This window comes from Salmo salar, chromosome ssa05 (assembly GCF_905237065.1).
Source record: "Salmo salar chromosome ssa05, Ssal_v3.1, whole genome shotgun sequence".
NCBI classification, from domain to species: Eukaryota; Metazoa; Chordata; class Actinopteri; order Salmoniformes; family Salmonidae; genus Salmo; species Salmo salar.
Genome location: NC_059446.1, coordinates 68,685,897 through 68,702,741, shown reverse-complemented (window position 1 = coordinate 68,702,741; position 16,845 = coordinate 68,685,897). Strand labels below are relative to the sequence as shown.

Below are 16,845 nucleotides of genomic sequence, written 5' to 3'. Positions count from 1 at the left end.
AGCCTTCATGTTTGCAGCATTGTCTGTCACGAGTGCAAATACCTTCTGTGGTCCACAGTCATTGACTGCCTTCAGCGCATCTGCAATGTAGAGACCGGTGTGTCTGTTGTCCCTTGTATCTGTGCTCTTGTAGAATACTGGTTGAGGGGTGGAGATTATGTAGTTAATTATTCCTTGCCCACGAACATTCGACCACCCATCAGAAATGATTGCAATACAGTCTGCTTTCTCTATGATTTGCTTGACCTTCACTTAAACTCTGAACTCTGCATCAAGCAAATTAGTAGATAAAGCATGTCTGGTTGGAGGAGTGTATGCTGGGTGAAGAACATTCAGCAATCTCTTCCAATACACATTGCCTGTGAGCATCAGAGGTGAACCAGTTGCATACACAGCTCGAGCAAGACATTCATCAGCATTTCTCTGACCACGTTCCTCCATTGAGTCAAAAAAAACATCTGATTCCAGGAGTACCATGAGCTGTTGCTATTGATAAGGTGTCTCATCATTTTCACCTCAAATAGAAGTAGAGGGACTTTTGTCAGAGGTTGCTTGTTGTGAGCGCTGAGGGAACTTTATGCACTTGGCCAGATGATTCTGCATCTTTGTTGCATTCTTCACATGATTTGGAACAGTATTTGCAAATGTGCACATCTTTTCCTTCTACATTGGCTGCAGTGAAATGTCTCCACACATCAGATAGTGCCCGTGGCATTTTCCTGTAAAGATTAGGAAAACATTGTAAGAAAAAACAAAATACAATTCCATGTACAGATAAATAGTTAAGCAGTTAGATTAAACAACTCCTTTTGTAAGATAAATGTTTTAAAATTAAACATGTATGGAAACAGGTAAATTAACACTCCTCAGTTAGCAGGCTCAAGCAAGCTAAAACCCACATTGTAGCAAACACTAACTAGCAGATATTGTTAACCAGTTAGAAATGATTTGAACACTCTTTGCTGTAGGCTACTATTTACTAGTTAACAAAAAATTATGTATGTCATATAAAATATATCCCCCCCCCACCCAGTATTGTAATCAAAACTTACCAGAAAGCATGTAGTCCTTGGCTCAGACAGTGTAGTAGTGTGGGCTCAATAGCATCTCATTAGTGTGCAAGATCTTAAGAATCAGCTGTACATGTGATGGAAGAGTGCACTGCACATTAGAGGTCGACCGATTATGATTTTTCAACGCCGATACCGATTTATTGGAGGACCAAAGAAAGCCGATACCGATTAATCGGACGATTTTTTATTTTATTTATTTATTTATTTGTAATAATGGCAATTACAACACTACTGAATGAACACTTATTTTAACTTTAATATAATACATAAATACTATCAATTTAGCCTCAAATAAATAATGAAACATGTTCAATTTGGTTTAACCTCTATGGGCTAGGTGAGACGCTTGCGTCCCACCTACTCAACAGCCAGTGTAATCCCGTGGCGCGTTATTCAAATTCCTCAAAAATGCAAAAACTTCAATTTTTCAAACATATGACTATTTTACACCATTTTAAAGACAACTCTCGTTAATCTAACCACACTGTCCGGTTTCAAAAAGGCTTTACAACGAAAGCAAAACATTAGATTATGTCAGCTGAGTACCCAGCCAGAAATAATCAGACACCCATTTTTCAAGCTAGCATATAATGTCACATAAACCCAAACCACAGCTAAATGTAGCACTAACCTTTGATCTTCATCAGATGACAACCCTATGACATTATGTTATACAATCCATGCATGTTTTGTTCAATCAAGTTCATATTTATTTCAAAAACCAGCTTTTTACATTAGCATGTGACTAGCATTCCCACCGAACACTGCCGGTGAATTTACTAAATTACTCACGATAAACGTTCACAAAAAGCATAACAATTATTTTAAGAATTATAGATACAGAACTCCTCTATGCACTCGCTATGTCCGATTTTAAAATAGCTTTTCGGTGAAAGCACATTTTGCAATATTCTCAGTAGATAGCCCGGCATCACAGGGCTAGCTATTTAGACACCCAGCAAGTTTAGCACTCACCAAAGTCAGATTTACTATAAGAAAAATTTATTACCTTTGCTGTCTTCGTCAGAATCCACTCCCAGGACTTCTACTTCAATAACAAATGTTGGTTTGGTTCAAAATAATCCATTGTTATATCCAAATAGCGGCGTTTTGTTCGTGCGTTCAAGACACTATCCGAAAGGGTAAATAAGGGTGACGAGCATGGCGCAATTCATGACAAAAAAATGTCTAAATATTCCATTACCGTACTTCGAAGCATGTCAACCGCTGTTTAAAATCAAATTTTCACGTAAAAAAGCGATAATATTCCGACCGGGAATCTGCGTTTAGGTAAACAGACGAAAGAAAATAAAGCATGGGGTCTACTCGGGCACGCGCCTAAGCCCATAGTACTCTGATCGGCCACTTGCCAAACGCGATAAAGTGTTTCAGCCAGAGGGTGCCTCGATATCGTTCAGCTTTTTCCCGGGCTCTGAGAGCCTATGGGAGCCGTAGGAAGTGTCATGTTATAGCAAAGATCCTCAGTCTTCAATAAAAAGAGCCAAGATGAAACACAACTTGTCAGACAGGCCACTTCCTGCATGGAATCTTCTTAGGTTTTGGCCTGCCATATGAGTTCTGTTATACTCAGACACCATTCAAACAGTTTTAGAAACTTTAGGGTGTTTTCTATCCAAAGCCAATAATTATATGCATATTCTAGTTACTGGGCAGGAGTAGTAACCAGATTAAATCGGGTACGTTTTTTTTATCCGTCCGTGTCAATACTGCCCCCTAGCCCTAACAGGTTAAATAATGCAAAAACAAAGTGTTGGAGAAGAAAGTAAAAGGGCAATATGTGCCATGTAAAAAAGCTAACGTTTAAGTTCCTTGCTCAGAACATGAGAACATATGAAAGCTGGTGGTTCCTTTTAACATAAGTCTTCAATATTCCCAGGTAAGAAGTTTTAGGTTGTAGTTATTATAGGACTATTTCTCTCTATACGATTTGTATTTCATATACCTTTGACTATTGGATGTTCTTATAGGCACTTTAGTATTGCCAGTGTAACAGTATAGCTTCCGTCCCTCTCCTCGCTCCTACCTGTGCTCAAACCAGGAACACATCGACAACAGCCACCCTCGAAGCAGCGTTACCCATGTAGAGCAAGGGGAACAACTACTCCAAGTCTCAGAGCGAGTGACGTTTGAAATGCTATTAGCGCGCAACCGCTAACTAGCTAGCCATTTCACATCGGTTACACCAGCCTAATCTTGGGAGTTGATAGGCTTGAAGTCATAAACAGCGCAATGCTTGAAGAATTGCGAAGGGCTGCTGGCAAAACGCACGAAAGTGCTGTTTGAATGAATGCTTACGAGCCTGCTGGTGCCTACCACCGCTCAGTCAGACTGCTCTATCAAATATCAAATCATAGACTTAATTATAATATAATAAACACACAGAAATACGAGCCTTAGGTCATTAATATGGTCGAATCCGTAAACTATCATCTCGAAAACAAAACGTTTATTTTTTTCAGTGAAATACGGAACCGTTCCGTATTTTATCTAACGGGTGGCAACCCTAAGTCTTAATATTCCTGTTACATTGCACAACCTTCAATGTTCTGTCATAATTACGTAACATTCTGGCAAATTAGTTTCGCAACGAGCCAGGCAGCCCAAACTGTTGCATATACCCTGACTCTGCGTGCAATGAACGCAAGAGAACTGACACAATTTCACCTGGTTAATATTGCCTGCTAACCTGGATTTCTTTTAGCTAAACATGCAGGTTTAAAAATATTTACTTCTGTGTATTGATTTTAAGAAAGGCATTGATGTTTATGGTTAGGTACAGTCGTGCAACGATTGTGCTTTTTTCGCAAATGCGCTTTTGTTAAATCATCCCCCGTTTGGCGAAGTTGGCTCTCTTTGTTAGGAAGAAATAGTATTCACACAGTTCGCAACGAGCCAGGCGGCCCAAACGGCTGCATATACCCTGACTCTGTTGCAATATACCCTGACTCTGTTGCAGAGGTGACACATTTTCCCTTGTTAAAGAAATTCATGTTAGCAGGCAATATTAACTAAATATGCAGGTTTAAAAATATACTTGTGTATTGATTTTAAGAAAGACATTGTTTATGGTTAGGTACACGTTGGAGCAACGACAGTCCTTTTTCGTGAATGCGCACCACATCGATTATATGCAACGCAGGACAGGCTAGATAACTACACATGGTTGATGATATTACTAGTTTAACTAGTGATTATGATTGATAGTTTTTTATAAGATAAGTTTAATGCTAGCTAGCAACTTAACTTGGCTTCTTACTGCATTCGCGTAACAGGCAGGCTCCTCGTGGAGTGCAATGTAAAGCAGGTGGTTAGAGCGTTGGACTAGTTAACCGTAAGGTTGCAAGATTGAATCCCCAAGCTGACAATCTGTCGTTCTGCCCCTGAACAAGGCAGTTAACCCACCGTTCCTAGGCCGTCATTGAAAATAAGAATGTGTTCTTAACTGACTTGCCTAGTTAAAAAATATAAAAAAATCGGTGGGCAAAAATACCAATTACCGATTGCTATGAAAACTTGAAATCGGCCCCAATTAATCGGCCATTCCGATTAATCGGTCGACCTCTACTGCACATTTGATGGAAGAATGCACTGTGCATGCAGAGGGTTGCAATTCTATTGAATTGGGGATAGTTTAACCAAAATATGCCACAAGACCTAGAATTGCCTCATTTGTATCCCACAAAAAAGGTTCACTGTGATAAGCTAACTTTTTTGATGAATTTAAGCAAAATTCTCGGGCTTAACTTCCCATGGAAAATTCCCGAATAGTTTCCGACCCTTTGCAATACTACTCATGATACCTAGGAAGTATTGGTGAAATGTTTACAATACAAAGTGATGTTCGGGGCAAGTCCAACACACCACATCACTGAGTAACTCTCTTCATATTTACAAGCATGGTGGTGGCTGCTTCATGTTAAGGGTTTGCTTGTCATCGGCAACTACTAGTGAGTTTTTTTTTTTAGGACAAAAAGAAACAGAATAGAGAAGCACAAGCAAAATCCTAGAGGAAAACCTGGTTTGGTGTGCTTTCCAACAGCCACTGGAAGACTAGTTCACCTTTTCAACAAGACAATAACCTGTGGCTATGCATATATGATAAACAGAGAGAGTAGCATCAGCGTAAAAGATGGGTTGGGGGGAGGCACACAATGCAAATAGTCCGGGTAGCCATTTGATTACCTGTTCAGGAGTTTTGTTATGGCTTCGGGGTAAAAACTGTTGAAGCCTTTTTGTCCTAGACTTGGCACTCCGGTACCGCTTGCCATGTGGTAGTAGAGAGAACAACAACATACATACATACATACATACATACATGCATACATACAGACAGTGGGGCAAAAAAGTATTTAGTCAGCCACCAATTGTGCAAGTTCTCCCACTTAAAAAGATGAGAGAGGCCTGGGATTTTCATCATAGGTACACGTCAACTATGAGAGACAAAAGGAGAAAAAAAAATCCAGAAAATCACATTGTAGGATTTTTAATGAATTTATTTGCAAATTATGGTGGCAAATAAGTATTTGGTCAATAACAAAAGTTTCTCAATATTTGTTATATACCCTTTGTTGGCAATGACACAGGTCAAACGTTTTCTGTAAGTCTTCACAAGGTTTTCACACAAATGTTGCTGGTATTTTGACCCATTCCACCATGCAGATCTCCTCTAGAGCAGTGATGTTTTGGGGCTGTCGCTGGGCAACACGGACTTTCAACTCCCTCCAAAGATTTTCTATGGGGTTGAGATCTGGAGACTGGCTAGTCATTAAAACTTGTTTTTCAACCACTCCACAAATCTCTTGTTAACAAACTATAGTTTTGGCAAGTCGGTTCGGACATCTACTTTGTGCATGACACAAGTAATTTTTCCAACAATTGTTTACAGAAAAATTATTTCACTTATAATTCACTGTATCACAATTCCAGTTGGTCAGAAGTTTACATACACTAAGTTGACTGTGCCTTTAAACAGCTTGGAAAATTCCAGAAAATTATGTCATGGCCTTAGAAGCTTCTAATAGGCTAATTGACATCATTTGAGTCAATTGGAGGTGTACCCGTGGATGTATTTCAAGGCCTACCTTCAAACTCAGTGCCTCTTTGCTTGACATCATGGGAAAATCAAAAGAAATCAGCCAAGACCTCAGAAAAAAATTGTAGTCCTCCACAAGTATGGTTCATCCTTGGGAGCAATTTCCAAACGCCTGAAGGTACCTCGTTATTCTGTACAAACAATAATACGTAAGTATAAACACCATGGGACCACGCAGCGTCATACAGCTTGCGAAGGAGACACATTCTGTCTCCTAGAGATGAGCGTACTTTGGTGCGAAAAGTGTAAATCAATCCCAGAACAACAGCAAAGGACCTTGTTCAAAAGTATCTATATCCGCAGTAAAACGAGTCCTATATCGACATACTGCTCAAAAACTGCCATTAAAAAGCCAGACTACGGTTTGCAACTGCACATGGGGACAAAGATCGTACTTTTTGGAGAATGTTCTCTGGTCTGATGAAACAAAAATAGAACTGGCCATAATGACCCTCGTTATGTTTGGAGGAAAAAGGGGGAGGCTTGCAAGCCGAAGAACACCATCCCATCCGTGAAGCACGGGGGTGGCAGCTTCATGTTGTGGGGGTGCTTTGCTGCAGGAGGGACTGGTGCACTTCACAAAATAGATGGCATCATGAGGGAGGAAAATTGTGGCTATATTGAAGCAACATCTCAAGACAGGAAGTTAAAGCTTGGTTGCAAATGGGTCTTCCAAATGGACAATGACCGCAAGCATACTTCCAAAGTTGTGGCAAAATGGCTTAAGGACAACAAAGTCAGGGTATTGCAGTGGCTAGCACAAAGCCGTGACCTCAAGCCTATAGAAAATTTGTGGGCAGAACTGAGAAAGCATGTGTGAGCAAGGAGACCTACAAACCTGACTCAGTTACACCAGCTCTGTCAGGAGGAATGGGCCAAAATTCACCCAACTTATTGTGGGAAGCTTGTGGAAGGCTACCCGGAATGTTTGACCCAAGTTAAACAGTTTAAAGGCAATGCTACCAAATACTAATTGTGTGTAATTAAACTCCTGACCCACTGGGAATGTGATGAAATTAATAAAAGCTGAAATAAATCATTCTCGCTACTATTATTATATAATTTCTATTAGGAATAAATGTCAGGAATTGTGAAACTGGGTTTAAATGTACTTGGCTAAGGTGTATGTAAACATCCGACTTCAACTGTACGTACGTACATACAGTGGTGTAAAGTACTTTAGTACTTGAAAGTATTTTTACTTAAGTAGTTTGTTTTGGGCTTGACTTTACTATTTATATTTTTGACTACTTTTACTTCAATACATTCATAAAGAAAATAATGTACTTTTTACTCCATTTTCTATGACACTCAAAATTCCTGGAAAAGGGTCTAATTCGCACACTTATCAAGAGAACATCCCTGGTCATCCCTACCTCCTCTGATCTGGAGGATTCACTAAACACAAAGTGCTTCATTTGTAAATTATGTGTAAGTGTTGGAGTGTGCCCCTGTCTATCCAGAAGGAAAAAAATGGTGATCTGGTTTGCTTAATATAAGGAGTTTGAAATGTATTTATACATTTACTTTTGATACTTAAGTATATTTAAAACCCAATACTTTTAGACTGGTATTTTACTGGGTGACTTTCACTATTACTTGAGTCATTTTCTGTTAAGGTATATTGGGTACTTTTTTCACCACTGCAAGTATATACTGGAGTTGCTTACGAAGACGACATTGAAGGTTACTGAGAGGCCTAGTTACAGTTTATCCTTTAAATCTGCTTGAAAATCTATGGCAAGACTTGAAAATGGACGTCTAGCTATGATCAGCAACCAGCTTGAAGAATTTTAAAAAGAGTAATGTGCAAATATTGTACAATCCAGTGGTGCAATGCTCTTTGAGACTCACCCATAAAGACTCACAGCTGTAATTGCTGCCAACGGTGATTCTGACAACTATTCGCACCCCTGAGTAAATTAGATTTGTGTATTTCATTTGCAATAAATTAGCAAACCTTTTATTGTTTTGTGTTTTCACTTTGTCATTATGGAGTATTGTGTGTAGATGGGTGAGAAATTTCATTTTAAACCATTTTGAATTCTGGCTGTAACACAATGTGGAATAAGACGAGGGGTATTTATTCTTTCTGAAGCCATTGTATATCAGCTTAGATATGATATTAATTTCCTCTCTCATTTGTTATTTCCCTCCATAAGGTGATCCTGTCCAAACAAAATCAAAAAGGATACGAGAGAAGCCACCCCTTGTAGTCACCCCAAAGGAGACAGATGCGTCTCCGACTCCTGAAGAAGATGCACAATCTTCACAAGAAATCCACTGTGCAATTCCTCCAGATGCAGTGCCTTCCAAGGATGGTAGGAAGGGTTCAAAAAACAAGCACTCAAACCCAGCAAAGGAGAGGCGTCCTGCGAAAAACGGGGCAGCTTTAACTCCAAGGATTACCATCAAGTTGGTGGCCAAGAAGACGGTGAGAAAGGAAAAGGGAGGACGTCTAAAATCTGTGGAGAAGCTGAAGGTAAAAGGATTACATTTTCAATCAAAGGCTAATGACGTTAAAGGTGACCTGATCTCCAGTGCCCATGTCAAATTAAAGACTGAGACACAAGCTGATGAGGTACAGCATCTGAATGGCACTGAGGATGAGGGAGGCGGAGGAGCCATACCGGCAAGGAGGCGTGGTAGATCTGCCTCCAAGAACACTGAACCGTGTGTTCAAAGGGGGGCCAAAGTTGGGGACGTTGATGACCAAAAATCAGAGGGGGATAGAAAATCAACAGGCAAACAGGACATTGCGCTGGAAAGTGGAAATGCGGAGCCAAAAACTGACATTAAGAAATTCAAACGGAAAGAAAGAACCACAGAGGTAAGCACTGAAGTCAATAAACTGGTGATCCGGAGAAGAAATAGAACTACTAATCCACCCTCCGAAACACATGAAGGCCTTGTAACAGAATTAAAAAACCAGAGCAATGACAAAGTATGTCTGGCAGAGTCATTGTTAGAGGTTTCAAGAATAGAGGAAGCCAAACCACCATCCAGAAAGAGTAGGCGTAAACAAAGCAAGGCACATCAAGAAGAGAAGATTGTCACAGAAATCCATGTTCCGTTAGCCACAGAACCTGAAAAGCCAATTGTTGAATCCAATGACGGTCTGGCTTTTAAAAATGACGATGACATAATCGGGATTCCAAGTTTTAAGCTGATTAAAATCAGAAACCCCAAATTGGAAGGCTCATCTCGGTCTGACAGTAAGGGCTCCTCTCGTAAGAAGAAACGAAGCAAGTTTGTGTGGACACTTACATTGGTTAAGGGGAAAAGAAAGGACACCCAAGTGCAGGGCTCTGGAAATACTGTCAAAGGAACAGAGAAGCAGCGGAATACCACTGAATTAGACAATGGCTCTCTTTTTGAACCCAGTGTGATCAAGAGTGTTGAGAACCCTGAAGAGAAAGAGACCACGAGTTGTACTACTTCCAGAGATGCTGAGCACACACATAATGAGAAGTCTTCCAAGAAGAAGACTAAGGAGACTTCGTCTCTTGAGGAAAAGTCTTCTCTTCATGTTGAAGTGGGACAGGTAACGCAACCACATCCAGAGGAGGCCACTCAAACTGAATGTGGTGATACTGTGGCAAAGGTTGTTCCACCCCTTCAGATAAAAAAGGTCTCCTCACCCGGTAAACCTAAACGCTCAAAACCATCATTCTTGATCCATCAAACTACTCCTGCGGCTGATGAAAAAAAGATACTGGTAATCACAAAAGATTCAAGTGAAATTCTGGAGGAAGACATTTCTTTATCAGACACAAATGCTGTGCCAACTCCCAAAGCAAGGAGGAAAAGACTGGCGAAGATGTCTACACCACGGAAGAAGCGTGGAAGTCATAAACCCTGGACAACCCACAAACACAAGCTTCAAACAAGTCCAAATGTGGAACATCCATCTGATGAACCTGCCAGTGAAGCAGAACCACAGACCAATGAGGTTTTGAAGACTGAGGTTTCCACATTGTCTGCTTATAAACCTAGAAGGAGAAGAAGTTTGAGTGTTTCAGTTAGAAAGAGGCCAGGGAAGACACAGATGTTACCTGAACCCACTGAAACTCCAAACACAGAGTTAGCCCCATCTGAACCACAGACCGAGAAGGTCTCCACATTGTCTGTTGTCTCTAAACCTAGGAGAAGACATTCTAACCTTTCAATTAGAAAGAAGTCAAGAAAGACGCCATCTGAAACTGCAAACACAGAGATGGCCCCATCTGAACAGCAGACAGAGGAGGTCTCCACATTGTCTGTCTCTAAATCTAGGAGGAGAATAAATTCTATCCTTTCAATTAGAAAGAAGTCAAAGACACCAACGTCATCTGAAACTCCCAACACCGAGATGGCCCCATCTGAACCACAGACAGAGGAGGCCTCCACGTTGTCTGTTGTCTCTAAACCTAGGAGAAGAACATCTAGCCTTTCAATAAGAAAGAAGTCAAAGACGCCAACATCTGAAACTCCAACCACTGAGACGGCCCGATCTGAACAGCAGACAGAGGAGATCACCACGTTGTCTGTTGTCTCTAAATCTAGGAGGAGAATAAATTCTAGCCTTTCAATTAGAAAGAAGTCAAAGACACCAACATCATCTGAAACTCCGAACACCGAGATGGCCCCATCTGAACCACAGACAGAGGAGGTCTCCACGTTGTCTGTTGTCTCTAAACCTAGAAGAAGAACTTCTAGCCTTTCCATAAGAAAGAAGTCAAAGACACCAAGATCTGAAACTCCAACCACCGAGACGGCCCGATCTGAACAGCAGACAGAGGAGATCTCCACATTGTCTGTTGTCTCTAAATCTAGAAGGAGAAGAAGTTCTAGCCTTTCAATTAGAAAGAAGTCAAAGAAACCAACATCATCTGAAATTCCAAACACAGAGATGGCCCGATCTGAACAGCAGACAGAAGAGATCTCCACATTGGCTCTTGTCTCTAAACCTAGGAGAAGAACTTCTAGCCTTTCAATTAGAAAGAAGTCAAAGAAGCCAACATCTGAAACTCCAAACATAGAATTAGCCCAATCTGAACCTGTGACTTTGGCTGACACTCAACCAGAGGTAAAGGTGGAGCCAGAGACCCAGCCAATAGGGAGTGGAAAGGTGCTGCTTTTGGAGCCCTCTGTTATTGAAAAGACAGAACTACGCCGTCATAGAAGTCTGTTCAAACATGGCAAAAAGAAGCGAAGAGCCTTGATTGGACAGAGGCAGAAACAAAGGCAGAGGCCAAGAGGGAGAATGAGTGATGAGAGTAAATCACCTGAAAGTAAGGTACCTGAAGCTGTTGAAGAGGTAGACCTAAAGGAAGTTTCCTACCCAGAGGCTTCTTCCACACTGGCAAGTTCTAAACTTATTGGCATCCTCAAGACCAAGTACAGAAGGAAAAAGATCCCCAATTCAAGCCTTCAGTTCCTTGGTACCAAAAGACCAAGAGCCAGGCCTAAAACTCTATCTAAGCAGGTACAAATGGATCTCACCCAGCAAATTTTGGAGGAGCAGGATATACAAGACACTGTGGATGATGAACCACAGTCTGATGCTTTTGATGACCAGCATGGTAAATCAAAGTACCTTAAAAACATAAAGCACTTCATCATGCCTGTTGTCAGTGCCCGGTCCTCACGGGTGATCAAGACACCACAGAGGTTTATGGATGATGCTGGCATGTCCGTTTTGCCCCGTAGAAACTCCCCGAAGAAAGGCCAACTATTCGGCTTACACCCACGCACTGGAAGGAAACGAGAAGATGGCACAGGTAGAGAGCTTACTCCTGATCTGCCTATCGACGATGAAGAATTTCTGAATGAGGCGCAGTTGGATGTCGATTTGTTCTCAACTCAGGAACTTGAACAGGAAACCACTGACGTGAGTGATGGCTTATCCTCCGGAAAGCAGTTTGGAAAGAGGAGGTCCCTTTTGAGGAATCCCAGTTTCAAATGGCATGTGCCAGGAGAGTCTGGCGAGGAAGTATATAAGCTGGACAAAACTCTTCAGAGCGAGTATGAGACTTTACTTTTATCCAAAGAATTCCAAATTGCTTCTGACCCATCAACCAATCCCCAGGAGGTTCAGAAAAAGAAAAGGTCCTACAAGTTCAACAAGCAAACATCTCACCTAAATATGTACAAGCGACTGAAGAAGCTGCAACCAGGACTTCCCAAAAGGAGAAGAAAAAACATGATGACAGATGGTGTTTGCAATACTCTTCAATCTTCTGTTCATATGCTAGCGGAAGGTCTGGATGATGAAGTCAAGAGCATCTGTCTAAAGAAACGCCCCACAATCACAGCTCCAAGCAAACCCAAATCAAAGCAAGGAAAATCCAAACTCAAGATTGAGGACCTTGATAGCCCTGGTGTTGTGCGAAAAGTCTCTGTGTGTGTTCGGACTATGAATTCAAAGTTCTTAACATTTCAATATGGAGAACATGAGGAGTTGACAGAGGAAGACAAAACAAATGCTGAAAATGTTATTGCAGGTAAGAGAAGAGCTATCAATCAATTAATGCGTATAGTTGTTCAACATTAGCTTGCTTGATAAATAACTGCGCATTATGTAAACCTGGTATTTTTGTTTATTTGTATGTTACTTGGTTTAATGTCTCTGAGTATGTTTTCACTGCTTAAACTACCCTGGAAAGTAAAGTGACATACTTTTGGACATTCTCTGTCCCAGAAGCAGGAAAGCTTGAGCCACAGGAACTGCATCTGGACATGATCGCTGAGGCTGACCGTGCTACTGCGGAGGAGAAAGGAGCCACCCAGAGAGTTTGCCTCACAGGGGCCAATAAGAGGATGTTCAATCTGCTCAAGAAAGCCAAGGTCCAGCTCAACAAGATCGACCAGCAGAAACAACTCAAGTCCTCAGGGGTAATAATTGTCTCACTCATAAAAAGAATACACTTTAAAATTGGCATGCAGACAGTTATTTTTTTGCAGTAAACAACATGCATGATGGGACTTTTTTCTGATACAGAATATGCTTTATGTTTCCCTTCATTGTCATTAAATAGGATGATATTCATTAACATCAATATTGTGATATCTCTGGAGAGCTTCCTGTGTAAGCCCATAGTGATGAAACATGTTACCTGCAGCTTCTATCAGGGCCTGCTGGCTCCAGAGATGCAGCAGGGAAGAGACAAAGGAGGAAACCGAAAGAGCAGCTTGAGCCTGCTGCCTCAAACATGACTGACCCTCCACTGTCACAGGTATGGGCATATAAACACAATCCTGGTCTGTGCTGTTCTCTGCATATTTTATGTTCAGTGTCTCTTGCTTTTCAATGTGTCTGAATGCAACTTTGTCTCTTTCTCTTACTCAATAAAGTATAAGTATGTTGTTTCTTCCTCACTAAGAGCCACCTATTCTGGTCATAAATACATTTTTCATTGTGATAAAAGAATGTGTCTTAACAGCATCCCTCCCTGTCCCCCCTCTCTCCTTGTTACCAGGAGTTCCGCAGAGCGGGGGGTCCACGCATCAAACACGTGTGCCGTGCAGCAGCTGTGGTGCTGGGCCAGCCTCGTGCGCTGGTGCCCGATGACATGATCCCCAGACTCAGTGCTCTGCCACTGCATGAGAGAACTGGCATATCCCCCTCTGGCAAGAACCAAGGTAGAGCATCAAGCTTTCAAAACTGATTATCAATGCAAATCTCTCAACAAACATTTTTAAGTGACATCATGCGTTCTTGTCTTTCCCCACAACTTTCTTTGACTTTCCTATGAAAGATATCATAATTATATACCTTACCTATTGCAGGTGGTCGGTCTCCCTCTGGGCCAGACAGCCCTGGGCTGCCGGACCAGAAGGTTACCAAGGTCAGGAAGTCGGGAGCAGGTTTTGCTAAACAAAAGAGCCCTGGACCGTTCGGGCTCCGCTCTCGGAGATGTGGGATCTGCAAGGGCTGCAACCACGAGGAGGACTGTGGCGACTGCATGAACTGCCTAGACAAACCCAAATTTGGAGGACCCAATACAAAGCGACAGTGCTGCATGTAAGTGTACTGCTCATCAGAATTGCAAAGGTGACCAACTCACATATATGCTATTGAATTATATAGATTGAATAGACGACTAAATGACAAATGTATTTCTCTCTCCAAAAGATATAAAAGATGCGATCAGATTGAAGACAGAAAGGCACGTCGTCTGAGTGGCAAGTTTCCTAGAGGTCCTGGGAAGCGCAGCCGGCACTCCCTCAGCGTGGTTCAGTCTAGCAATGAGGAAGTTGATGGGATGGAGGTGGGGGACAGCCAGAGCCCATCTGTGAGGAAGCAACCGCGGCGCTGTGTGAAGCCTCGCTCCTACTTTGACCTGCTGGACTATGACTCCGACCTGGAGATCACTGTGGGCTCCAACTCTGCCTCCCCTGGCCGGAGGAGAGGCCCCGGCCCACGCAGCCAAGGTAGTAATGTAACATTATTGAGAAGTGATCATACAAAGGGATTTTCCTCTGTTTATTTAATATCGTCAGATCTTCTAGAACAGGTATTCCCAAACTGGGGTACGCGCAATGCCGTCGGGGGTACGCCAAATAAAAATGTGATTCACATTTTAAAAAAAACAAAAAAAGTTTTCTTCACATTTTCCAACAGTCCATTTAGTAAGGCCCATAGAGACACATACCAGCTCTACAGGTAGTACCGCTATTACCAATAGTACTACACCTGCACCAGTCAACGACACATTGTTCTGCTTCCACGAGCACGTCCAATGCTAGCATCAGTAATTCTACATTTGTTGTTAGCCCAGCTAGCATGGACACTGACAGTTGTGAATCTGATGCAGCCGAAGAGCTACTGCCCCCTTACCTGGGAAAGCACTGAACAACAGACAGGGACGTTGAACCATCGAAGAGGCGCAAATATGATGACAACTACATTGATTTGGGGTTCACTTACATTGGCAGTAGTGCCTTTCCTCAGCCACAGTGTGTTATATGTGTAAAAGTACTACCTCACAACTCGATGAAACCTTCACTCTTGTACAGACATTTAGAAACAAAACATGCCAATTTGAATTATAAGCCAAAGGAGTTTTTTGAGCAAGAATTAAGATGACTTTTGAGTAGTAAGACATATATAAAAGCAACAGATGCCATTAATATGAAGGGGCTAGAAGCATCTTATATGGTGAGCTACCGAGTGGCTAGGAAAGGCAAGCCCCATGCTATTGTGGAGGACTGAATTCTTCCTGCTGACGTGGATATGGCGGGGGGAAAAGGCCAAATAAACTATACAGACAGTGTCTTCATCAAACAACACTGTTTCACGACGCAACAGTGACATGGCAGGAGATGTTTCGAAACAATTACTGATTCGCATACAAGCCAGTGAATTATATATGTTACAGCTGGATGAGTCAACAGACGTGGCGGGCCTGGCACAGCTCCTGGTATAGGTCCGTTACGTTTATGGGGGAAAACATCCTCTTCTGCAAACCAGGACAACAGGAGAGGATATTTTTAAAGTACTGGACAGCTTTGTGACAAAGCTGGGCCTTGTCAAATGGACTTTGGTGGTCACGATGTGATATCTGTACTGATGGCGCAAAAGCCATGACAGGGAGACATAGTGGAGTGGTAACGCAAGTGCAAGCAGTTGCTTCCGACGCCACTTGGGTGCCCTGCAACATACACCAAGAGGGTCTTGCTGCCAAGGGAATGCCTGACAGCTTGAAAGACGTTTTGGACACTACAGTGAAAATGGTTAAATTTTAAAGCAAGGCCCCTGAACTCTCATGTATTTTCTGCGCTATGCAATGATATGGGAAGTGACCATGTAACGCTTTAACCACACACAGAAGTGCGATTGTCTTTATTGACCATCATTTTCACTTGTATATACCGCTTGCATGATGATGAGTTTTTCACACGACTGGCCTATCTGGTTGATGTTTTTTCTCGCCTGAATGATCTGAATCTAGGATTACAGGGACTCTCCGCAACTATATTTACTGTGTGGGACAAAGTTGGGGCTATGATTAAGAAGTTGGAGCTCTTCTCTGTCTGCATTAACAAGGACAACACACAGGTCTTTCCATCATTGTAGGATTTTTTTTATGTGCAAATTAACTCAAATTTATGGACAATGTTAAATGTGATATAGCGAAGCACCTGAGTGAGTTGGGTGCGCAATTACGCAGGTACTTTCCCGAAATGGATGACACAAACAACTGGATTCGTTATCCCTTTCACGCCCACTTATCGATATCTGAACAAGAGAAAATTGAATTCAATCAGAAGCCACTGCCAAATTTCTGGATTGGGCTGTGCTCAGATTATCTTGCCTTGGCAAATCCCGCTGTTAAGACACTGGTGACCTTTGCAACCACATACCTATGTGAGAGTAGATTCTCGGCCCTCACTAGCATGAAACTAAATACAGGCACAGACTATGTGTGTAAAATGATTTAAGACTGAGACTCTCTCTAATACAACCCAACATTGCAGAGTTATGTGCATCCTTTCAAGCACACCCTCCTCATTAACCTGTGGTGAGTTATTCACAATTTTCGATTAACAAATAAAGTTTTATATGTAAGATTGCTAAATAAAGAGGAAATATTATTATATTATTATTTGTGCCCTGGTCCTATAAGAGCTCTTTGTCACTTCCCACAAGCCGGGTTGTGACAACAACTCACACTG

General features: G+C 41.9%; 1 protein-coding gene across 2 annotated transcripts in view; it reads left to right on the top strand.

The window, feature by feature from the left end:
- The window catches only part of LOC106605615 (histone-lysine N-methyltransferase 2A), a 62,823-nt gene that overhangs the window by 11,902 nt on the left and 34,076 nt on the right, over positions 1-16,845 (top strand). For both annotated transcript variants that reach the window (XM_014201450.2, XM_014201449.2), the window contains exons 3-8: positions 8,349-12,671; positions 12,869-13,062; positions 13,290-13,403; positions 13,647-13,809; positions 13,957-14,191; positions 14,303-14,601. In XM_014201450.2, the coding sequence (XP_014056925.2) occupies positions 8,349-12,671; positions 12,869-13,062; positions 13,290-13,403; positions 13,647-13,809; positions 13,957-14,191; positions 14,303-14,601 (5,328 nt within the window). The remainder of the gene's footprint in view (positions 1-8,348; positions 12,672-12,868; positions 13,063-13,289; positions 13,404-13,646; positions 13,810-13,956; positions 14,192-14,302; positions 14,602-16,845) is intronic.